Source organism: Diutina rugosa (genome assembly GCF_008704595.1).
Source record: "Diutina rugosa strain CBS 613 chromosome Unknown scaffold9_size288278, whole genome shotgun sequence".
Taxonomy (NCBI): Eukaryota; Fungi; Ascomycota; class Pichiomycetes; order Serinales; family Debaryomycetaceae; genus Diutina; species Diutina rugosa.
Window position 1 is genome coordinate 214327 of NW_022995211.1, and position 24009 is coordinate 238335.

The following is a 24009-nucleotide window of genomic DNA, read 5'->3' on the forward strand; positions in this document are numbered from 1 at the left end:
GAAAACGTTAAATTATGTCCGCTTGATGTATTTTTTGGCAGACTGCAATACCAGCTGGAGATCAGCTAATTTTTCATCTCTTTCCGCAACGGCCTTCGAAAGTGACAGCTGATTGGCCAGATCGTAAACCAGCGCATTTATCAGGGCCATGGTACTATCAAGATAATTGTACACCAGCAGGTTGACGCTACCCGCTTCGCTGGTGCGACGCCGCTTGGTACCCCGGTATTTCTCAAGGTAGCCGAACCGTCGTTTGCGAATGCTTCCTTGGGCAATCACTTCAGCTTCCTTAGCATCGATAAAGCTCATCAGTTGCAGAACATCAGCAAAAGTCAGTACCAGACTGGTATTACGCAGGTGAGCATTCGCCCTCAGCCTGCGACGTTCACCTCTGGCAGTAAGTGATGCATCGTAGTGTTGACCGAGCAGGTTGATGAAGCGCTCGAACTCAACGTTCACGTTATCCGAATGAGCCATATGTGCCACTTCCACTCTTTGAATAGAAGGGTTGTGGTTCAATTCATCCAACCTGAGGTGTCTTTCAATGTCCAGTGGCGGTGAAGGGTGAGAGCGTTGGTCCCAAAGAACAATGCCAATCTGAGCGTTGTAAGTCAGATAGCGGGAGAGCAAAGCGACAAGCTTTTGTAACACCCGCACTGCCTGTGCTAGCTTCGTTTGATAGTTTTCATCATCGATAACGCATTCAAGTAAAAGAAACGGGGTAGCACCAAACGTTTCTTTCATTGAGAAGTCACTTTTAGGTAACGACGTTATTGTAAAGTTGACCAATCGATTTTCATAGACACCCGTCAATTCATTCTTTGTGAGACCAAGCTTTTTCCCAAGCCAATCCAGAAGTACGTGATCCCAGTCTTCAGCAACCACAATCATTTTCAGTCCCGGACGTACACTACTGAAACTCTCAAAATCAACAGCTTTCCAAAGCTCATCCATATCCCGCCGATAGTTTAGGTAGTAGTTAAAGTCAGGCGCCGATCGCTTAGCCATAGGCTCAAATTTGATGCTACCTGTCAAGGATACCAGCTCCAACTCATCCCTCTTTCGCTCTCGAAGCTTCTTTTGCGCTAACGATTCACGAGCCTGGTGAGCTATTTGCTTCACAGCTCGCTTAGCAAGCCAACGATCCTCAAAATGGGCACCGATAATCTGCATAGTGTAGTTATGAATGATTTCCTGAATAAACGCTTGGTATAACTCACCAGTTAGTTGATCAATGATAGCCTCACGGTTTTTGCGTTGCAGTTGGTGAGCTCTCAAAGACGACTCAATCAATGCTCGGACCTCCTTATCAACCACAGAGGAAACAAGGTTTTGACTGACACCACTGAGCGCCGCTGAAAATTGCGGGTGATCACGAAGTTTGGGAGGTGAAGCAGGTGCCGCAGGTGCCACCGGTGCTTCGGTAACGGAAGCAGGTTTGATCAGCGGCGCATTGAAAGAGGTCTCAGTTTTCACCGGTACATTCTCAGGTTTCTTGATATGCATGGAGTTGAGAAACAACGGTGGTTCCTCCGAGCCCGAAACAACAGGTGTATATTTTCTCCGTGACGGCTCCGTATCAGCAACCTTGAGATCAATGGGAGCAGGTTCCTTTTGAGGTATCTTTGGAAATCCTATATTAGTGTTCGTGGTGGGAGCTCCAAACGAAGGCTTCACTGAACCATTGCTTGTGATTGAGGGAGCAACCTCTGGTTGAGGTTTGGCGCCAAACACAGCCGGCATATTGTTTTGATTTTGATTTGGTCGTTGGCCGAACACATATGGTTGTGAGGTGGTCGTTGGTGCCACCGAAGTCGCTTGGTTGGGTTTCTGACCAAATACGTATGGCTGGGAAGAGACGGATTGTTCTATAGGTGTGTATGGCTTCTTGGGTAGCTTTGGTTTGATCTTGGGGGCTTCCAAAATTTTCGGCGCAACAGTCATGTGGAAGCTGTCATTGGGTAGTCCCAGATCAACAATCAGCGACAATTTCTGAGACCCGATTTTAGCGGTTACCGCCAGCAGTACCGCCTGGGCCCGCTTAGGCTTGTCTTGAATCAGATTCAAGGTGGTCAGTGAGACTTGAATTAGTTTTGCTCCTTGCTCGTTGGTAGCCACACCGACTCCATAATATTCAGCGAACAGTTCGGTGTCGGCGTCAGATTCAAAACCTAGCATGTTCGTTACCTCCAGCACCGTGAGACCACCCGCTTTCGAATGGTACAGACGAGCCATGGCTTTGAAGGCGTAGAAACGAACCGCGTTAAAGTGTACTTCCAACAAAGAAGCCATCAAAAAAGGAACCTCGGTGCTATACACGGTTCGGAAGAAAGCGACGTAGGCATCGAGGGCACCAGGTGAATTCTTGACCCCGCGCTCAACAACATTGTTTTGCGACATCAATTGACGTAGGCGAAGAGCAAGCTGAACAAGTTGATGATTGTAGATATGTGGGGGTAAGGTTTGAATTTCACGCTCGGGTTCGGGATCGCGATAGTGACTGAGTAATTGATAGGCTCGAAACTCGGGCTCGTTGGGAGAATTCCCGCCATGGTTGCGCACATCTTGATAGATTTCAATGAGGGTTTGAAGCGCTTTGTTGAACTGTTCGAGCTCTTGTTGTTGAGAATACTCGACGTCACTGCCCGCCATAATGTGAAGCAGCACCAAGTGTATGCGGACAATGCGTTCGTTACAATCAACGGCCTCAAGCCCGTACAGGTTCTGATAGGTGAAATCCTGACGAATCAGACGAGTCCGGTCCCACACGAACAGATGCGAGTCGGGGAGAAAGTTAACAGCGTTGTTAACCAAATAATCCAATGTAGTTTGCAAAACTTGAGGCGGACGAACGTCCAGTGGAAGGGGCGGCGGCTGACCGGCAGCAGGGCGCAGAAATGCCTTCACTGCTAAGTCACGCGAGATTTGACCGGTGGCTTTGTCTTTTTCCCACGCCTTAACATTGTTTTCATTGGCACGACGTATCCGTTCAAATGTAGGACACATATCAAGACAGGAACCCTGGAAGGAGATAGCTTCGGTGAGGTCTTTCGCAGCGCCCTCGGCATCGACTAGCCCCCGCTTCTCCATCTCTTTCCTTTCAACGTCACGCATCCTCTGGAAATCTTCGTAGAGACCATGATAGTCACCTCGCCGTTGCGCTTCCATCTGCTCCATCTTGTTTTGGTTAGCAACGTCCCATTCATCGCGATGTATCGGAGGGGTGACGAGGTTTCGAGGCTGGGCCAAGTGCCACTTTGGTGTGGAACGGGGGGTCCTCAGGCGTTTTTCGGTGAACCCCAACTGTTGAGGGTTTGGGAATAATGGTCCCGTAGCTGCCACCACGTCCGCAGGATAGTTGAGGGCGCCTTTAGCAGTCACGGTTGAAGCCGGCGTCAGGGACTCCCTCGCCGCCATTGGCGGGGCATCTTCGGCGTCCTCCAGTCTCCTCAGCCGAGTCTTCACCGGCTTTCGCCGCCTTGAGCCCTGTGGGTTCCGCTGTGCCTTGACAGAGCTCATTTACGGCACTCGACAACCGGTGGGATGTTCAAGGTGAGTGCGATGTACGGCGTAACCGAAAAATAGAGTGGTGATGTTGAACGACCCACCACTAAATGCTCGAGGGGATTATCGCAGGCGATTGGATAGTGGGAGAGTGGTTACAATTGAGAATAGTTCTAATTAAATTATACCAATTTGGAGACGTGTTCTTGCTCACGCGATTATAGTGCTCGCTTAGGCATTTGGTTACGATGATGACCGCTCCATAACATACACCACGTAGCCACGGCGAAGTGCTTCTGACAATTTCTGAGATGGTACGGCTCGAACTACAAAGCGATTGCGCTCAATTGCCTCGGCAACAAAGCAGTCAATGAGCTCGGGGTGGCGGAGAGGCACCGCCACTACCGCGACCCCCTGGGGCCGAAGAATGGCATGAGCAGCCTCAATGAAGTGTGGGACAAGGTACTCGTTGTAGATGGTATCGCTGGCAAGCACCACGTCGATGGGGTCCAGCTCCACCTCCCGCACCAGGTACACGCCATGCTCGACGTATTCCCAGTCGAATTCAGCCACCTTCACCTGAGCGGAGGCACCGTTCTCCCGTAGGTTTGCCTGTAAAAGCTTGAGTATCAGCTTCTGATCAGTAGCAACGTAGCTACGACACTTACGAGCTAGTTGCAGGGCAAGAATCCCGCCAACTCCGGCACCCAACTCCACCACCATCGTGTCTGCCGTCAAGAGCTGACTTAAGGGGCCATCACTCCACCAGTCCACCAAGTTCACCAGGGCTTTCCAGCAGATAAACCCTGTGGACAGCTCATTATGGATCACTTCACTCCACAGCTGGCGAATGGTGAGATCGGTACCGTCCGCGAGCTCAACCTGCACCAAGTCACTCAGCCGGTCGACGTAGCCAAGATTCTGGTTCTCCTCCGGACCACACTCAGTGTAGAGCTCAAACACGTGTTCGTCGACGTCGGTAATCGCCGGCCATTGTCTCCACGACATGCGATGAGATCCACTAACAATATTAGCTTTCTCCTATGTGATTTTTACAATGTTGAATGCGAAGCGATTACGACAGATAATTCAACAATTCTCGAGCATCTGTCAATCGTGAGCACTTATCGGATTGACTGATAGCTTCGTGTAAAATGTCTGTTGAGCCAAATTGGTATTATGTAGTCAGGATCTGGATTAATGGCGTGTGTGTTTTTATTCCCAAAAGATACAGTGCTTCACTTCTTCGCTCACATTGAAATTGAGCATTGTTTTAGACACGTTAATATTGGTGTAGGCAAATAATACTCTCAGGGAGATAGCAATCTCTCGGCTAGTTGTTGTGTATTTGACGTGGTGGCGTGTCTGACTAAGCGGCGCGTAAGCACGCACTGCGAATAAATCCTCTCCTCGTCCTCAGCTCGTTGTCTCGTGGCTTTCATGACTCTGACAATCCTCTATGTCGGGCTGCTCCCGCCTGACTGGGATGAGAATGTCATTCGAGCCGTGGCCGGAGCCGCCGGTCGTTTGATCGATGTCCGTATGGGTCTTGACTCCAACCGTAAACACAAAGGGTTCTCGTTCTGTGAGTACCAAACCTCAGCCGATGCCCAACAAGCCACCAAGATGCTTCAGCAAGTCCGAATCATGCAACCCGGCGGTGGGCCTAAACGGTTGCGGGTGGAACTGCTGAAAGAAGGCTTCAAGACCAACACCACCGACCTGCTGCTCAAGCCAGTGATCAAACCCGACCCTCGCTACATCCCTCCCAACGTGAAGATGCCCATGGAAATGGTGCTGAAAATACCGGGACTTGATCCTGCGCAACATTCCCTTCCTCAAGGATACGGCCAGGCCCGTCAAATGTCGCCTGCATTTGAGCGTAGTCCTGTTCCCGGCAACGTGGCCCCTCGGGCAGGTGTCAATGGCAACCAGCCGCAATTGGTGCCACCCAAATACGCTCAAGCGCTGAAGGTGTTGCCGCCAATGCCCATCAACGATTCTCCGTTCACCGTCAACGACCGCATTAACGAAACCCTTGCTCACATCCCTCCACCTCAACTCATCGAGTTAATTGGCACTATCAAGAACATGCTTCTGGGTCCGGATGCGGCACGAGTGGTTGAGGTGTTGCAATACCCCAACGTGGCACCCGCTGCCGCGCAAGCACTTATGCTCATGGGACTCATTGACGAAGAGGTGATCCAAGAGGTCACCAGTCGTCCCAATCCTCATTTGCCTCAACCCCCTACGCAAACACAGTTCCGTCAAATGCCGTCACCGTCGCCGCCGCCACCCCAACCGGTTCCTCAAACTTATGGACATTCACCTGTGCCTCCCACCCCCAATGTCAACAGCAAATGGGCAATGTTCCCGCCTCATACTCAACAGAAGTTGGCTCAAGTTAACCCTCAAGAGGCTGAATTGATTGTCCAAGTTTTGCAATTACCCGAACACGAGGTGCGTACGTTGCCTCCTGATAAGCAGCAAATGGTCATCGGTATCCGCTCACAATACCTTTAGACGATGCTTCTACTACCTAATACTGCATCGACGGGGTCGATGCTCTTGCCAGGATGGCTCACTGTATAAATACTAATTAGTTTCATTTTATTCACGAATATATGACTAGCAGAGCTGCTAGCATGTCACAACTTAATGTAGAAGTAAGAAATAGTCTAATACTTTCTGTAGTATGTCATTTTTGAGAAACCTGAAATAACAATATTCTACAACATGAAGTGATGCAATTTGGCCTGTTCGGCACTTGCAAAGTAAGGGGTTGCGAATGCAAAATCGTAGGTCGCGCAGTGAACATAATAGGGTTCAGCCTCTCACGGCTAGCCTCCAAGAGGGTTGAAATAAATGTAAACCCGTTCAGTATTGGGATAATGATGATGACAAGTCAATTTATTGAGATGATTAAATTACAACTAAATAGTCGCTTGTACCGGTATTTGCGGAGTCCAGCTTGTAAAGTTACAATTTTCTTGGGTTCTCTGCCAGTTTGTTTGCATTTTGCTCAACCACCACATTCACGTCAAAACCAAATTCTAGGTATCATCATGAGCAAGTTGGCAATCTCCTTGGTGTTGAGAGGGTTTCAAATCCTCTTAAACGCTGCTTGCGTCGCATTCTGTGGAGTGTTGCTCAGTGTATCCCATTATGCTGGCTACATCTATACTATGGTGGTGTCGCTGTTATCGCTTATCTGGTTGGCCGTGCTGCTTCTGCCGTTCCGCCCCAAGTGGCCTAGACTCCTATTGGTGTGTGAACTGCTAGTGTACGCCTTCTGGATCACCATCTTTGGTATTCTCTATGATTTCCCCGGTACCGATTGTGGCTATTATTCACGGATATTCTCAAACAGTTCCTGGTACGAGAGCTACTTTTGTTACATCGGTAAAGCATTTTGGTCAATTTCAGTGGTGCAGATGACACTAATTTTGATTTCGCTCATGCTCATGGTAGTTTTCAATGGCATCCCAGTCATTGGTCGTTATGGACCATGTGGTAGGCCTTCCATGATCCCTCACACTTATCCTGGTGGAATATTCGACCGAGGGGTGGCTTTAACCTTGATTCATGATTGCGAAGCAAGTTTCGACTCACCCGAAACACTGAAGCAAGAGACAAGTCTGCTTATTTAGACCTGACACTTAGAAAACGTTGGCACTTACGCATGAAACTTTTATAATGATTGAATGATGTATTTTGATGAAGATGAATCTATTCGTCTCTGAACTTAGGAGGAGTCAAAGGCTCATATGAAGAGTTATACATGTAGTCAGGTTGGGCGGAACGAGCGATCAAACTGCGAGTGTCAACCAATTCGGGAGTCAACTCGGAAATCTTGGACACCCCCAACAACTTCATGTTGAGGCGGATTTCCTCCTTCAAAAGCTTAATCATCTTTTGAACCCCCTTTTCACCATAACAAGAGTTTGCGAAAAGGAATGCACGGCCCAAACCAACACCCTTGGCCCCTAAGCAAAGGGCCTTGAGGACATCGGTACCTCTGGTGACACCACCATCGATGTAGACTTCGATCTTGTCATCCAACTTACGCTCGCGCAAGATAGGCATGACATCAGCCAAGACTTCGATGGGAGCCCGAGCGAAGTCGAGTTGACGACCACCGTGATTGGACAACACAACAGCATCAACGCCGTTTTCAACCGCCAACAAAACGTCTTCAACTCTTTGAACCCCCTTGATCACAACGGGCATCTTAGCAATCTTCTTGAAGTCAGCAATGTCCTTCCAGGTAAGACCAGCATCTTTGTGAGACATCACCACGTCAGCGTCCATTTGGGCAGCAATGGCAGCGTCTTCATCCGAGTTGTCGTCCAAATCCAAGTTCAACCGGAACTTTCTATCCTTCTCACGGTTACCCAATTCAGGGGCGTCCACAGTAACAAAGAGAGCCTTAGCGCCTCGTCTGTTGGCCCTTTCAATGGCATCGTAAGCAAGTTGACGATCAGGGAGCACATAAAGCTGGAACCAGTGAGTTTGATCAGGAAGGGCAGAGTCCATGATTTCATCGAAAGAGTACAGCGCCACCGACGAGATCATTTGGATAATGCGCTCTTTACTACAACCTCTAGAAATGCCAAGTTCACCATCAGGGTGGCCCAATCTAGCCTGGGCAGCGGCCAGGCAGTAGAAAGGAGCCGCCACCTTAGTACCAAGCATATCGGTGGAGATATCGACATCTCTCACATCGACCAAAACCTTAGGGTTGAAGAAAATGCGGTGGAAAGCGTAGTGGTTTTCACGCTTAGACATTTCGTCATCGGCCGCACTCAGGTAGTAGGCCCAGGCATTAGGAGGGATGATTTGACGGGCCACAGCCTCAAAGTCGGAGATGTTCATCATGTGGTGGATCAGAGGCAAGTTTTCAAGCTTGTTCAACCGTTCGGGGTCCATCTCACCTTCAGTGATGTCGGCAGCTTCTTCCAACTCACCCACGAGAGGACCGATGTAAGCTTCCGGCGACAAGAACTTGGCAAACACATCCTTGGCATGGTACTTGTTGAAGATCTTCAGGGCGTTGGTACCGGCATACTTGAGGATGATCTTTTCACCACCAGGGTGCATTTCAAGGAAATCGGTCAAGTCGTACACGTCACCATTGATGGCCACCCACACGCCATTTTCTTTCGAGTTGTGCTTTTGCAATTCTTCAACGGGTACACCTCTTCCCTTGGGCTTCGCATCCAATTGATACGGCTGGCTCAAGGCGATAGCCACGGCAATCGTCCCCACCAAAGTGGTAACGGCCATCACGCGAGGTACTCGCTTAGGAATCGCGGTACGGGAGAGGTGGCGTCTCCCCCATACTCTCAGCTGTCTGGAGACACGAGCAGCCAAACGGAACATTGTTTAAGCTGTAGGATAACGCCGGAATCAGCTGTCTTATATACACAGGCATCGCAATTGGTTCATGATTAAGAGTCATGCGTCAGGGCTCAATATTGCGGAATAAGTGCAGGTTTCGGTGAAATACAACGATTCTCCGGCGGTGGTAAATGTCCGGTGCAGATGGCAGATAATCGTTTTGATGGCGTCATTTCCCATCATTTGAAGCGTTAAATGTCATAGCTATCAGTAATTGTGATCCGAGTTCATTTTTGCGTTAAATCTGGGGGAAAGATCGTGAATGATAGATCTGTCAGTGAAAAATTAGGCGACGAAATTAAAGCTTTGCGGGGTGCGGCAATGGCAAATACAGTAACACTATGCGAGATACCCCCGCGACACTCAGTGGGGTATCTCTGAAGTCAATTGAGATTTTCCATATCGTCCATATCGCAAGCTGAGACCATATGGCAAATTGTTGCTGAACACTCACGGATACGAGTTTGCTCATGACTTAGTCTGAACGATCTGATAATCCGCTCAGAGAAAGCAAATTGACGCGGAAAATGCGGCCGCGGTAGTTTCGCTGCGGCGACCATTCGGGGTTTAGAGAAATACCTGTGAGCACCGCACGTCTATCTGGCAGTTGAAGGGGGGTACAGCCGATAACGGGAGAGGCTACATGGCGGCATCATTCTCAAAATGGCTCCACAATGGCAAAACTGCTCAGGAATACCACGATAGTCGAACTAACCTGTGAGGCAATATGTTTATCAGCAACTGACAAGATAATCAATGAAGCATGCCAAATCTGTTCTACCACGAACAGCTTTTGAGATGAAGAGACGACGCGTTTTCAAACTGGCTGTTTGCACAATACCGGTGCGCCGATTATGGACAACAAGAACGCGGTGCTGATGTGAGATATTTCACATAAGTGGACTAAGCGATATTTTCAATGGGTGATGACGGTCCATAACTCGGTATCAGTGTCATAGTTATTTAGTTAGTGCTTGTTTTCGACTCAATGACAGCTATGCTGTGCCACGCGCGCGACGTGTCCAAAATTTTCGCGTTGGTTTTTCACGACAACGAACCATGAACGTGCTTGGGTTGTTCGTACTTTTGGCGGTGCTGTTTGCCCACAACGTGTTGCTTACACCTTACGGCAAGCAATGTTTCTTTGAAAACCTCAAGTCCAACGACGAGTTGGCGATTTCCTTCCAAGTGGGTTCGCGTAACCCTCTGCAAAGTGAACAATACACCGTGGACTTCTCCATCATCAACCCCAACGGCCAGGTGGTTCAATCACGGGAAAACTTGGACCACGGTGACATTTCGTACAAGGCCGATGTCTCCGGCAAGTACTTGTACTGCTTCTCGAACGAAAAGAGCAATCGGGTTGATCTCGATGTGTCGTTCAACGTCCACGGGGTGGTCTACATCGATGTCAACGACCCCGAAGCCAACACTTTGGACTACGCCATTCGCCAATTGAACCGTTTGACCCAAGAAGTGAAGGACGAACAGGCTTACCTCGTCATCAGAGAACGTACCCACAGAAATACCGCTGAGTCCACCAACTCGCGGGTCAAGTGGTGGTCAGTGTTCCAAATTATCGTTGTCGCCGCCAACTCGCTCTTCCAGATCTACTACTTGCGGAGATTCTTCGAGGTGAAGAGTGTAGTTTAGCATAATAGATACGCAAATAAACCATTGTACACCATAGAACGCGTCCAGCGGAAATGCTCACGCCGGTAGCATTGAATTTTGTGGCAAACAGTCTCTGGACGAAGTTAATTCCACCACAAATCTATTATTAGTTATTTTCTAACATTTTTATCGGCGGGTGTTCTAGATTCTGATTTTAACGTAAACTCGAGTGCCGTGTGTGCCTTGGCAAGACGTAGACAAAAGAAATCTCTGGAGATCAATAACGTTTCGAAACTCACAGTTGGAATTTTTGCTTGACTAAGCGTGTTTGTTTTGGCTGCGGTTTATTCCGATGGTTTACTGTGACAGGTGTGGGGTTGCCACAAGCCCGATCCTGTTGGCTTTAACCTTGAGGTAATTTACCCATCTGTCTTGTGACACTTGTCACCCGGGGCTCACAACCAGGTAAGACTTGCTTTGGTGATCTTATATTTGCCGCTAAGACAGACCGCTAGTGGAGGGCGCAAGCGAAGCCGCTTAACAGGAAATGTCGCGGAATCTATCGGGGGCATCAGCTCCCCGCGCCACTCGTACTATAGTTCACCGTGTACTCGGGGTATCTGTGTTTACTATAGCGAGAACTCCGATGCTTTTCGGAGACACGGAACTTACCTCCGTGCTGGCGAAACCCGGGGAACTTTTGCCGCACCGAGCGACCAGTTGCCATGGCATGACATTTTAAAGAAAGATCACATCACCCCATTAGTGGGGCGATGTCTAGTGGCGAGATGGTTTGGTGTAATTTAGAAGGTATAAAAGTCTTCGTTGTAGCAAGAATTGTCCTAAATCACCCTATGATTCAATCTGACGAGTTCATTACTGACGAGTTCCCTCTAGATCGGCTAGTGCTAAAAGCGTGGCTCCAAACGATGACCACCACAGGCGGGCTGATGGCGGGCTTTGGCACGACCTTAAACACGCAACGCCGCACCAACGACCGGTCGACACTGAGCCGCCTCGTTCGCCCGTCGCGGCCGCCCCACCAGCACCGCTCGAAGCTTTAGCAATTGCTGGCACACAGGCCAGCCCAGCATCTGGTTATAGTAATGATAATGACGCACCCGACTTCTTCCTTCTCTTATGATCCATCGGGTCAATTTTCGGCAGCGTCTGTGATGGCGGCAGACTACCATCGCATATAACGGCGCGGCGAGGGAAAACATCCTTTGGACCGATGCCGCCGCCTCGGCTTGGTACAGCTCACATGCGGGGGAGAAAAACACGGGTGTGGAGAGTTACCATAGACTCTATAGCTACGTAGCTTAGAGGGACTCGTGGGTCTGCCCACAAAGCACCCCCTATCCCTGCTGATAATATTACCGCCAACGCGGGATTTTACGTCCTGCTGGGGCGGCGCCCCGCCCCCTCGTGCGTCCTCACCTCTTCCCCACCTCCCACAGTGCCTTTTTCGTTGGCGTTGCATACAGGCCCGAACCCCTCAGTGCCCCAATGCCTCAAGAATTTGCCCGGGGTATAAAAATAGTGTAGTCCCGGACATTTGTGGCGATAATACGTATCACGATGTCGTACTTTGCCAACATTAAGGAATTGCCGCCTGATCCCTTGTTCGGGTTGAAGGCTCGCTACAACGCCGACTCCCGTCCCAACAAGGTCGACTTGGGCATTGGTGCCTACCGTGACAACAACGGCAAGCCCTGGATCTTGCCCGCGGTGAGACAGGCAGAAAAGAAGTTGCAAGAGCTGCCCAACTACGACCACGAATACCTCGGCATTACTGGTTACGCCCCTTTTGTCCAGAACGCCGCTAAGGTCATCCTTGGCGCTGACTCCCCCGCCCTCGCTAACGGCAACGTCGTGTCCCAACAAACTTTGTCGGGGACCGGGGCTTTGCACGTTGCTGGTGTATTCTTGTACAGAAACTTGACCTCGGGTCCCGGGTCGAAGCGGTTGTACTTGCTGAAACCTACCTGGGCTAACCACCACCAAATCTTCACCGACATTGGCTTCCAAGTCGACCTGTATCCTTACTGGAAGGAAGACAAGACCCTCGATTTCGACGGGTTCGTTGACACCATCAAGACCGCCCCCAGAGGGCTGATCTTTGTCCTCCACGCCTGCGCCCACAACCCCACCGGTTTGGACCCTACTAAGGAACAATGGCAAGTGTTGTTGACTGCCATCTTCGACAACGGCCACGTGCCTTTGTTTGACTCGGCCTACCAAGGTTTTGCCCTGGGTTCGCTCGATCAGGACGCCTACCTGATTCGTTACGCGGTGGCCAACCAACGTGCAGAACCCATTGTCATCTGTCAATCGTTCGCTAAGAACGCTGGTATGTACGGTGAACGTGTTGGTTGCGTCCACGTCATCAGCAAGGACACCAAGATCACCAAGGCCATCGCCACCCAACTCAATAAGATCGTGCGTTCGGAAGTGTCGCTGGCACCTGCTTACGGCTCTAAGGTCGTCGCCACCATTTTGACCGACCCTCAATTGTACGAGCAATGGAAGCAGGATCTCGTGACCATGTCGTCTCGTATCCACCTGATGAGAGTCAAGTTGAGAGACAGCTTGAAGGCTTTGGGTACCCCTGGTAACTGGGACCACATTGTCAACCAAGTGGGTATGTTCTCGTTCACCGGTTTGTCCGCGGAACAAGTTGCCCGCTTGGAAAAGAACCACGCTGTTTACCTTGTGTCGCTGGGCCGGGCCCTGATTGCGGGGTTGAACGACGGTAACGTTGAACGGGTGGCTCAAGCCATCGATGAAGTCGTGAGACACGTGAAGACTAAGTTATAATGCTAATGATAGATTAATGACACGAGCTAGAGCTAGGACACTTTTTTTTTGTAATCTCCTGTTTCCGTTTTGGTAGTCAAAGTTTGTTAGGCGCGCGCCCTGTGTTTTTTTAGGTGCTAAACGCCAGAGGCAGTAATCGATCTCACGCTCACATTCGACTAACAATTTTTTTTACCAAATATAGGACCTGTGAAGCAGACGCAAGTGGTCGTCGTAATGCCCACGTCTTCAACTCACGTTGTTGTAAGCGATTCTTCGAATTAGTGAATTGTCATCAGGTAGCTCTAAAACAATAGATGACCACTAACTTCAAAATGTCTTGATATAATACTACAAAGCGATGCTATTTCATTATGTCTATTACGTAATACACAGATTATCCCCAATCACAACGTTTACTTCTTTCTGAAAGAGCAACCTTCGGTCAACTTGGCCTTACCACCGGTAGGGGTGCACAACACAGTCGAGCACGAGTCGCAAGTGACGGCGGATTGAGCGTGCGAGAACACGGTGGTGATGTTCAAGCAGCCGGGGCACTTCACGTCCATGAAGAACGATCTGGGGCCTTGGACAAGGGTCTTCTTCTTGTGCTTCTTAGCTTCCGAAGCGGCAGAGGGGTGCAACAAATCTTGGACCAAAACCTATCAATGTTAGTATCAATGGCACGTTTGTGTATCGACGCCGCCTTCCTATCCTCCGCATACAGCCCAAAATGTGGGTCACTCAAGCTGTGGCTCTGTGGGCAATGACCACCCAACCAGCGGATGGGGTAGTCCCCCAGAAATCAAGTTGAACGTCGGGCCCTGGGATAGTGAATCAACCTGATTCACAAAACATGTAAACGGAACGATAGGAATAAAGCGTCAGCTGTTGGAACCGAGGTTACCTACCATGCTGTCTGACTATTCGAAGGGTTCTATGTCTCCTCAGTAACAAAATTTTCAACACCGCGCACACCCCGCCAGCTGCAGGATGGTCGTCTGCGCAAGTGATAAAGGGCTGGAAACCCTAAGCACGTGACCTGAGAATCCGCCATAGTCAAGAAATCGAAGGGGATCAAGGTGACAAACAGTAAATATAGATGGGTAGATACAGATGTAGTGATCTCAAAGGCATAATTGCCTTTTATCTATCTTTTCCAGGGATGTAGTTTATGATTCAGAAGCGTATATTGCTCACGCGTATTTGGTCGAGGTTTATGTATAGCTGAGAAACCTGGTTCCCATCATAATTCAAATGACTGAAAGCGTAATTCTGTTTAGTTCCAGCAGCAAGGGTAGATCACTAGACTCGTAAACGTTTACGTCGGTCACATCACATTCAAAGGAAATTTTGCCATTAATATGACATCAAAACATTAGCAATCAGTCCAGTAACGGCAAACATGGCTCTCTTGTCGAGGTGAAAGCCTACACATCCGATTTAAACATCATCCAATTAGATTCGTTATTCGTAATACAATTCCTAAATAATTTTGTATGCCTTGGGTCTAAGGCCTTTCGAGTTAGTGGTGAATGGTGTGTGTGCGACGCAACCAATGTGCAACCAAGGTATCCGCTTTCCAACCAGTCCAGATCTCCCAGCATCAAAAAAGACAATAACTAGCCCTTTCCAGGAATGGTGGAGGGTAGCACTTGGGTTTGTGCTTCCCTCCATTGGTTTCAATTGGTCTTGACCAATTGTTGCCAATGTCGAAACATTCGCTGGAGGACATAGTTATGCTATAAACTGCTATAAAAACGTCGGTACCAGCCAAAAAGAAAAAAAATGATGCCAATACCAAAAATTATGCCCACAACCAGGGCAAATGCAGGTTATATAAGTCTATAAATGCATGGGGAAAACCTGGGGCTGCAAGTTCAGCTTGGTAAATGACCTGGCGGTACCGTCACCAATCGGCCAGCGTGGCCACGTCAACCACCTAAACCAACCCAACGCCAACTCGACAAACCTCATGACCCAATTTGACCCCTTACTTGCCGGGGCGCTTTTGCTTTCTCGCCGCCGTCACCGGGCGGGAACCGGCTCCCACCGATGTGGGGGGATACCGAGGCTTCTTGTCAGCCGGCTTCAAAATCTGGAACGAACACAATAACAGTTCGTCAACCAGCATCATCGCCCCGGCGTTGTCAAATTCACCACAGTAGTTAGGAGCTGAGAAAAGTGTGACCAATTGACGCTTCGAGAAAAACTCGTAACCATCTTCGACGACTTGATGAGCTCGACAGATCAAGTCCATGTCGTGTTTTTGTAAGAACCGCAGGACAACATCGGGACCGAATGTGAATGAAACCCCACGGTCATTTTCTGACCAGCCAGTAATATCCTTATCCGGGTCTGACCACAATAAGTCACACAACAAACCCACATCGGGAATATCGGTAGGACGCATCACCCGACGAATTTGTTCCATCGAGTTCAAGTCAGGAGACAAACCACCGTGCATAGTGAAGATCTTTTCGTCAATGATAGCGGCAATAGGCAAGCAGTTGAAGCAATCGGTAAACGTCTTCCACAACTTAATGTTGTAACGACGCTTGCACTCATCGTAAAACCCATAGATACGGTTGATCGAAGCGCATTCGTGATTGCCTCGAAGGATGAAGAAGTTTTCGGGGTACTTGATTTTGTAGGCAAGCAAAAGGCAGATAGTTTCCAAAGATTGCTTACCACGGTCAACGTAGTCACCCAAAAACAAGTAGTTGGCCTCGGGCGGGAAGCCCCCGTATTCGAACAACCGTAAAAGATCGTAGTATTGCCCGTGGATATCACCACAGATTTTGATGGGAGCCTCTAATTCAAGGAGAATGGGCTGTTGGATGAAGATTTCCCGGGCCTTGGTGCAAAGGTAACGGATCTCATGTTCAGCAAGCGTCACTTGCTTCCCTGGTCTCAGACCGCGCACTTCGAGCAATCTGTCAACGATGGAATCGATGTCCGCCTCAGGGTGGTCACTCATGTCTCAATTGTTGTGTATAGTAGGACCTGGTCGCGGTGTTAGGCGTAACCGGAGAAGGCGGTCAAAGGGGTAAGGGTGGTGTGTTTTTTTGCCCACGATGAAATTTTTCTCATGTCGATTGCCACCCCAAAAAATATGCAGGATGAGCATACTGCATATACTACAAACAAGGGATCGGGTGCAAGTCTAGCCAATGGAGGAAGCGAATTGAATGTATTGGGATGCCAGGAAGCAATTGATACTCTGTAAATCAGCAATGGTGTCTTTATGACTACACGTAAAAACTAAAGATAATGGCCCGAATCGGAAACGCCGTATGCGCGTCTACAACTGTGTCGAGTACTGGGTCACACCCAAGTGCCCATGACCCGCGTGGCCTCTCAATGTTGGGGATGTTTGGCGGCTCGGCGCTAAGATTGACAACATCACGTGTTGTGAGTAAGACATCCCCCCACACATCCAGAGTATTAACCGAGCAGATCTCTGTGATAAACGTGGCCTCTTCCCGTTTGGCAGTTACTAAATGCTACGTAGAATATATTAGTATACCGCCAAAATTGTCGTTACGGCTTGGAACGGAATCAGCAATCACTGCCTAATGAAGGGGGTTTCTCAAAATCGACGCCTTTCCGTATCATATATTACTTTTTCTGATACTCGCATCTCTATTTACAATCGGGACTCGGTCGCGATTGCTGGACGCCAGCCATCGTTCAGCCCAATTTAGGTAAATATTTGATTTCGTGTCACGTGGAATCGCCACGGCGATGACAATTGTAAGGAGGTTGCTTACGATTGTGATTGTCTACTGAACCCGTTTGCTGTCCCCAGATTTCGTTTATATGATGAGACCATGGGTACAAACCTATACGAGCAAATTCCCTCACGCTTGCTTTGCTGTATTTGGACCCCGATCTATGCGTAATGCCACGCGAATTCGTCGAGCCTAGACGCAAAGCGCACAATTTAGAAAGGTCTAAGCCTAAATCCGGTCGATTGTTTCAGACTCCTTATTCCGCTCATAGTAATCAGTCTCTCACAATCGATAATTCGAACCCATGAATTCAATTCTGAGGTTCGATTTCATTTATTCGATGTTAAGGATTTGGTGGGACATTATACAATTTCATACAATTCTGCATTCAGTCAAGGCGTCACGTAAATATAGGATATCGGTTTTATGTAAAAGTCTTTGATGTCGACAATTCCGTGGTGGTCGTCATATTTCAAAGTACGTGGTTAGCATGATTTATTGGTACAGTCGACCACTTGCCGCAACTTCCATGTCTCACCCACACTGGTGCGACAATGGCTGGTCCGTTCAATAACCATTACACATGTCGCCAAGTGGCAGCGAAGGATAGCAAGGCTTGTGCTATATGCTACAAGCCTACCACTACCGTGTTGATCACTGACAATCAAGTCGACTTCTTCTACGTTTGCAGCGGTCATTTGAGTGATGCCCAGTTTGCCACAGCCATCAAACCCACTGAGTATCAGGATCTTGTGAAGAAGCGAATAGAACTTGAATCGCAAATCGACAAAACGACCCAGGAACGTTATAAACATAAACCTTTTCTTTGGAATAAGGTGTGGGGTCTGAAAAAGCCAAAAGAAGACGCAAAGGAGGGTGATGCTGATTCTAGCGACAAGTATGCCAAGCTTACAAAAGAGCTTGAGGCCCAACAGAAAGAATTGGAAGCTACAAAACTGTCAATAGCCAGCTATTCATTCAAGAACTATCAGCTAGATGATCTGATGTTCAAGGTGCGGCTCAACCACCACACACAATCTCAAGCAGCTCGTCTCCGACAACAGAAAATCGAACAAGGTGGCTTCTTCCCTGAAGTTCCTCGGCATGATGTTACCTAAAAAATCTGTATTATTATGTATATTAATTGACCACGCGTTCGTCTAACCAGTTTTCCCACATCTCAAGCTTACCCTTGACCACCAGACCGGGGACAAAATCCATATTACCTTCAAGCTTGTCGAAAGTAAACTTTCCAGCCTTGGATCCTACCACACTGAGCCAGAATTCACGAAGGGTCTCGGTGCCAACGGGGTCATCATTGTCATCAAGGTTATTCTTATCGATAGCCGTCAACTCATTTTGGATGAGCGAATTGATGTCATCCTCGAGCATTTGTCTCACTCTAACCACAGGAGTCGAGTCAAACAAGTCGGTCTTGTTAACTGCGAATAAGAAGTCCACACCGTTGTGAAGACGTTCAGTCACACTCAACAAGTTGAACAAGTATTTTGCCACCGTATGAGACGAGTCTTTGAATTGAGATGAGTCAACAACGAACACGACCCCTTTAACTCTTTGGAGAGTGATCTCATTAAGGATAAGCTTTTGTAACAAGTCAAAGTACTTGAGATGACCAGGATAATCAATGAGCTGGAACAGCTTTTGTATGGACGGCTTGGAGAACGGGAGACGAATCTGACCATAGTTCGCTTCCATCAGCGACACTGTGACGATGGGTTCTTCCCATTTTTCGCCAGCATCGTCGCTGGCCACATCATTCCATCGAGCGAATAACAGTGTCTTCCCCAGATTGGTTATACCGAGAATCAAATAAGTCGGGCGAGACACCAGGGCCTTACGGCCGGTCATCAGTATGACATACCATACCGCGACCAAAACCACAAGCCCTAGAAGGACAGTGGCAAGAATTAGTTGTATCTGGTCCATTATGAGGCCGGGGGTTTGAACAACGGAAAAAAGACCCTCCGACGGCTCAATGTCATAAGACACTAAATGAAAAAGTAGAGTAACTTTAAGACTGACAACACTACAACCAACCACAATTGTCTGACCAAAATTCTTATATGGAATCGTTTTCATTCCTACAATATGGGGATATTCATGGTTTTCAAGTATCTGACGTTGAACCCGCTTCTACGCGCCGCGCGATCGCTTTCGTGGAGGCATGAGCTTTAACCTCCCCAACCCTTCACTAGTGGGGATACTTTTAGTTGTGTCTACGGTTTCAGGGCCTCTGATAGTTTTCAACTACCCCCAAGATCTATCGGGCCAAGAAAAGTCCTCCCAAGAAACGCATATATATCAAGAGGAAGAGGAGAATAGCGACGGCGAGTACAGTGATGATGACGACGGTGACTTGGTACATCGCAAATTGCGCAAGCAATGGGATCTGACACATCTCAATTTCTACACGGGTACAAAAGGTGACTTACTTTCATATCTTGATGAACTCTACACTCAGCGTCAATCTCACGAAAAGCGCCAGAACACGTCCATGGCAATTCCTCATGATATGCATGACGAGAACCAGCTGAAGAAGCGGAACAAGAGTAAGACTAACTTGATCTTCGGAATGGAGACGACGTATCTTGGAGAAATGCTCAGTCCGCCCAAACTGATGTGTAACACACGATTCGAAATGCAGATTGATGATAAAGTGTTTTTGGGTATGCCTATTCATAAGCTTGACAATAATAGCTGGCGACGAAAGGAGAAACATCGTGCTCCTACTGATCAAAAGCTGACATTAACTGACCTTCTGGACAACCGCAGCCATCGGCGGGGCAATAGTTTGCCTAAAGCTGACGTGGAAGTGGTTGGTGAGGACACAAGCATTCAAGAAAAAGAGCATCCTACTGGCAGAATCAACATGTTCCATTTGGTGTTCATTATGAATCCACCAATCAATGAAGCTAATCAGCGTGTTGATGAAATGTTCCACTTTGTCATTCTGAGGCTCTCTTTGGTGTTGCGTTATGAACAGAGTCGAAATGGTTATGTGTCAAAAGAGATCAAGTCGATATTTAAGTTGAAGGAAACACAACCGGACACATGGTGGGAAGCATGCTATGAGCAGCTGGGTCTTTGCAAGATGATTGGTGATTGCTATACAGCGATCCTGACTCTGCAAATTGCTAACTTATCCATCAACAACAAGTTAAGATCTTTTCAGATCCCCATCAAGTGGGAGTTCGTTCTGCTTCCCGAGCCTCTGGTGCCGCACTTGCCGGGGGCGAAACTATGCTCGACTACAAAGTTTTTAGCTAACGAAGGTCTTCTTGTGTTGGGTGAGCCGACGAGATATGGTTCCTCGAGTAAACATGATCGACAAGAAGGTGACGATACTGGTCTTGTTGCTGACGATGTCATCTATTTTGCATTACTTTTGTTGGACGACCCTAGAGATATCATCCGTGAACTCAAGGCTGATGAAGCTCTGAGTCTCGCGAAGTTTATCCATTTGATCAAACCAACTGAATCACTTCTGTCTCTAGCTCAAGCTTCGGATTTGAATATGGATGAAATCAAACTGTATGCTTTCCACTTAATCTACTGGCGGCGTGCTCGGGTGATCCAACCAATTTCTACTCGAAGTGTTTACGTGCTTAGTCCAATGGCGCCGCTTCTGGTGAACCTTTTCTACGACATCAAGAACTTTCGAAATCTGTTCCCCACATTGCCATCAATGTCTCACTTTCTCAAACTATTGAGTCCTCACCATCGCAAGCCACTGCACTATGCTCTGATTATACCATCTCGTGATCACAAGGAGCTGTACTTTCAAGCTCTCACTTGGTTGCTCAAATTCGGCTATGTTATACAACTCCAAACTTTCGTATGGCTCAAAGTGTCTCCGATCATTCGTATGAAAGTTGATGAAGACATGGAGGAAGGACGGGGACGAAAGACAAAACCTCTGTCGCTGGGCGACGCTCTCTTGAACCAACTGTCAGACAACACTTCTAAAGTTCAGCCTGAGGTTACTACCACCAAACAGGATATCGATTCGATTCAAGAGAAGTTGACAAGAGGAACAAAGATTGAGCTTGATGAGGATGAGGATTATATTATCATGGATCCTGGCAGGGCCACGACCCTTGAAAGACGCTGGATGAGCAAAATCATCTCGGATGAAGCGAAGCTTGCCCCCGAGCTTGTACCAGTCTTTTACAAAATGGTCAAGTACTTCAACGGTAAGCTGCCACTAGATGTGGTCATTCATAAAGAGAATGTTCTGAAAGCTGAACTACGGAATTTGCTAACAGCCCTTGAGCCGCATTTAATCAGCGTTAGTCACTGGTAATCTATCATACTCATTACGTACAACCATTAAAAGTTGAGGGGCTTGTCGAAAGTAGCCAAAGCAGCTTCCTTGAAAGCTTCCGACAAAGTAGGGTGAGCGTGGCACACTCTGGCAATGTCTTCGGTAGAGGCACCGTATTCCAAAGCCAAACCAGCTTCGGCGATCATTTCACCGGCGTTGGGGCCGATGATGTGGACACCGAGAATTCTTTGAGTTTCAGCATCGGCAAGGAACTTGACGAAACCGTCGGTTTCTTGGTTGCACTTGGCTCTCGAGTTGGCAATGAAGGGGAACTTACCGACCTTGTACTTGATGCCTTGTTCCTTCAATTGCTTTTCGTTTTGACCAACCCAAGCGACTTCGGGGTGCGAGTACATAACCGAGGGGATGTTGTTGTAGTTGACGTGACCGTGGCCGTGCTTGATGTATTCAGCGGCGGCAACACCTTCTTCTTCAGCCTTGTGGGCCAACATAGGACCGAAAGTGACGTCACCAATGACGCGGATGTGGGGGTGCTTGGTCTTGAATTCAGAGTCAATCACCAAACGACCCTTGTTGTCAGCTTCCAAACCGGCGGCTTCGTAGTTAAGGCCCTTGGTGTAGGGGCGTCTACCGACGGCAACCAACAAGACGTCGGATTCGATTTGTTCGGTCTTGCCCGACTTGGCGTCTTCGACTTCAATGTCAACGACATCGCCGTTTCTCTTACCCGAGATAACCTTAGTGCTCAACTTGAACTTAAGACCTTGCTTAGTCAACAACTTTTGGATGGTCTTGGCGACTTCGTCATCCATACCGGCACCGATGGCGGGTTGGAATTCAACCACGGTGACTTCAGAACCGAGTCTCGAGTACACCGAGGCCATTTCCAAACCAATGATACCACCACCGATGATGGTCAACCGCTTGGGGATTTCCTTGAGGGAGAGGATACCGGTCGACGAGACAATTCTTTCCTCGTCGATTTCGATACCAGGGAAGGGAGTGACTTCCGAACCGGTGGCAACAATGATGTTGTCGGCTTCAATTTCAACGTCGTTACCGTCAAGGCCCTTAACGGTGACCTTGTGGGGGTCGACGAACGAAGCCCAACCCTTGACGTAGTCAACCTTGTTCTTCTTGAACAACATTTCGACACCGCCGGTAAGACCCTTGACACACTTTTCCTTGGCTTCCATCAACTTGGGGAAGTCGATAGCGACGTTTTCGGTGCCGACAATACCACGGGAAGCAGAGTCGTGCTTGATGGTGTGGTAGATTTGCGAGTTGTTCAACAACGACTTGGAAGGAATGCACCCGACGTTCAAACAGGTACCACCAAGAGCACCACGGCCTTCAACACACACGGTGTTCATGCCCAATTGAGCCGACTTGATGGCAGCAATGTAACCACCGGGACCACCACCAATGACAAGGACTTCGGCCTTCTTGGTAGAGGCGAATCTTCTGGCAATTCTGGAAATCTTCAACATCTTCCGTTAGTTAGTGTCAACTAATTGGCTAACAAATCGGTTAACTGATTGGTTGGTTGAGATTTTTGGTTGGGTACCCAGATGAGTTTTTTCGCGCTTAGTCCTTTATATAAGTAACGGAAAAGCAAGACCCGGAGTGGATCCCGGCGGTCGGGGGTTGAAAAAATGACCAGACACACGCCTAGATGACAAATCGCTACATGTCATCGGTACTACTCTAGTCGTATTCTATCATGGATTTCCATCCGAACCTCAATTTAAGGTTTTCGGGCCATGTGCGGGTGTGAATGTCCGACCATGATAGTATTCGCGACTATCCGATAGTTCAATACGCACACCGGGAAATCTCCGGGTGGGGAAGGTTATTGGACCAGTCTCGGCAACTTCGCCAGCCTGAGTCAAACCAAGGAAGTTTTTTGACTCGTGGACATAAATCTAGGTCAAGCACCCACGGCAAATAGTTACTCGAGATAAATAAAAGATTGATGTTGTTTGTGCAATGACATTCGGTCTTTAAGTGCAGACGCCCACGTTCTCCTCACGCAACGCACAAGGATACAATTAAATCTAAATGATCTCAAAGTGAATCTTGATTAGGTCTGCCTTACGTGAGTTAATCAAACATACACAATATTACAGAGTACAAACTGTATAGTAGAACGTTAAGTTAATCGTTGCAATCTTTCATTTTATATTGTAAACCATTTTGTTGCGTCTATTTCAATTTTCACGAAATATTCCGAAACTTAAGAAAGTGATCAACGCGTCTCGTATGACCAAATTTGTACGTGATTTCGAACTTTCGACACATTTAACAACCCAGGCACCAATGCGATGATATTTTAAGTTGGATATGAGCGAGTTTTTGCGAAATATTGCATTTGATTTTGCTTCTCACAAACCCGTCTATCATACAATAATTCGTGCGGGTCTTATAGTGTAGCGGTTATCACTTTCGGTTCTGATCCGAACAACCCCGGTTCGAATCCGGGTAGGACCTGTATTTTTTGGGACGGCCACACGGCCCGACCAGTCATATTTGCTGCACATGATCCAAAAACGCCACTTACTAAGGCCGTACGTGCCCAGCAAATTAAGTTAAATCGTCTGTACATCGAGTTTCTTTTTTAGACCTGTAGTGGAATTTCAATGTTACACCAAA

At 48.1% G+C, this 24009-nt stretch overlaps 11 protein-coding genes across 11 annotated transcripts; 5 read left to right on the forward strand and 6 right to left on the reverse strand. All coding sequences in view use genetic code 12, as the record gives it.

Annotated features, from left to right (window-relative positions):
- Window positions 1-12: 12 nt before the first annotated feature.
- On the reverse strand, window positions 13-3519 carry DIURU_005514 (uncharacterized protein; the record flags this gene model as incomplete). The annotated part of the gene is made up of 1 exon (XM_034158505.1): window positions 13-3519. One exon carries the CDS (start codon window positions 3517-3519, stop codon window positions 13-15), a length of 3507 nt encoding a protein of 1168 aa, XP_034009743.1.
- A 228-nt stretch (window positions 3520-3747) lies between these two features.
- On the reverse strand, window positions 3748-4512 carry DIURU_005515 (S-adenosylmethionine-dependent methyltransferase; the record flags this gene model as incomplete). Its single annotated transcript, XM_034158506.1, has 1 exon — window positions 3748-4512. One exon carries the CDS (start codon window positions 4510-4512, stop codon window positions 3748-3750), a length of 765 nt encoding a protein of 254 aa, XP_034009744.1.
- A 432-nt stretch (window positions 4513-4944) lies between these two features.
- On the forward strand, window positions 4945-6027 carry DIURU_005516 (cleavage polyadenylation factor subunit; the record flags this gene model as incomplete). Its single annotated transcript, XM_034158507.1, has 1 exon — window positions 4945-6027. One exon carries the CDS (start codon window positions 4945-4947, stop codon window positions 6025-6027), a length of 1083 nt encoding a protein of 360 aa, XP_034009745.1.
- A 1206-nt stretch (window positions 6028-7233) lies between these two features.
- On the reverse strand, window positions 7234-8886 carry DIURU_005517 (FMN-dependent alpha-hydroxy acid dehydrogenase; the record flags this gene model as incomplete). Its single annotated transcript, XM_034158508.1, has 1 exon — window positions 7234-8886. One exon carries the CDS (start codon window positions 8884-8886, stop codon window positions 7234-7236), a length of 1653 nt encoding a protein of 550 aa, XP_034009746.1.
- Window positions 8887-9963: 1077 nt separating this feature from the next.
- EMP24 (Emp24p) lies at window positions 9964-10557 on the forward strand (the record flags this gene model as incomplete). The annotated part of the gene is made up of 1 exon (XM_034158509.1): window positions 9964-10557. One exon carries the CDS (start codon window positions 9964-9966, stop codon window positions 10555-10557), a length of 594 nt encoding a protein of 197 aa, XP_034009747.1.
- A 1542-nt stretch (window positions 10558-12099) lies between these two features.
- AAT21 (aspartate transaminase) lies at window positions 12100-13338 on the forward strand (the record flags this gene model as incomplete). The annotated part of the gene is made up of 1 exon (XM_034158510.1): window positions 12100-13338. One exon carries the CDS (start codon window positions 12100-12102, stop codon window positions 13336-13338), a length of 1239 nt encoding a protein of 412 aa, XP_034009748.1.
- Window positions 13339-15310: 1972 nt separating this feature from the next.
- Window positions 15311-16297, reverse strand: GLC7 (type 1 serine/threonine-protein phosphatase catalytic subunit; the record flags this gene model as incomplete). Its single annotated transcript, XM_034158512.1, has 1 exon — window positions 15311-16297. One exon carries the CDS (start codon window positions 16295-16297, stop codon window positions 15311-15313), a length of 987 nt encoding a protein of 328 aa, XP_034009749.1.
- A 1308-nt stretch (window positions 16298-17605) lies between these two features.
- Window positions 17606-18169, forward strand: DIURU_005521 (uncharacterized protein; the record flags this gene model as incomplete). Its single annotated transcript, XM_034158513.1, has 1 exon — window positions 17606-18169. The coding sequence occupies one exon, from the start codon at window positions 17606-17608 to the stop codon at window positions 18167-18169; it is 564 nt and encodes a 187-aa protein (XP_034009750.1).
- Window positions 18170-18191: 22 nt separating this feature from the next.
- On the reverse strand, window positions 18192-18998 carry DIURU_005522 (Signal recognition particle receptor subunit beta; the record flags this gene model as incomplete). Its single annotated transcript, XM_034158514.1, has 1 exon — window positions 18192-18998. The coding sequence occupies one exon, from the start codon at window positions 18996-18998 to the stop codon at window positions 18192-18194; it is 807 nt and encodes a 268-aa protein (XP_034009751.1).
- A 238-nt stretch (window positions 18999-19236) lies between these two features.
- On the forward strand, window positions 19237-21375 carry DIURU_005523 (uncharacterized protein; the record flags this gene model as incomplete). Its single annotated transcript, XM_034158515.1, has 1 exon — window positions 19237-21375. One exon carries the CDS (start codon window positions 19237-19239, stop codon window positions 21373-21375), a length of 2139 nt encoding a protein of 712 aa, XP_034009752.1.
- Window positions 21376-21401: 26 nt separating this feature from the next.
- On the reverse strand, window positions 21402-22847 carry LPD1 (dihydrolipoyl dehydrogenase; the record flags this gene model as incomplete). Its single annotated transcript, XM_034158516.1, has 1 exon — window positions 21402-22847. The coding sequence occupies one exon, from the start codon at window positions 22845-22847 to the stop codon at window positions 21402-21404; it is 1446 nt and encodes a 481-aa protein (XP_034009753.1).
- Between the last annotated feature and the right edge of the window lie 1162 nt (window positions 22848-24009).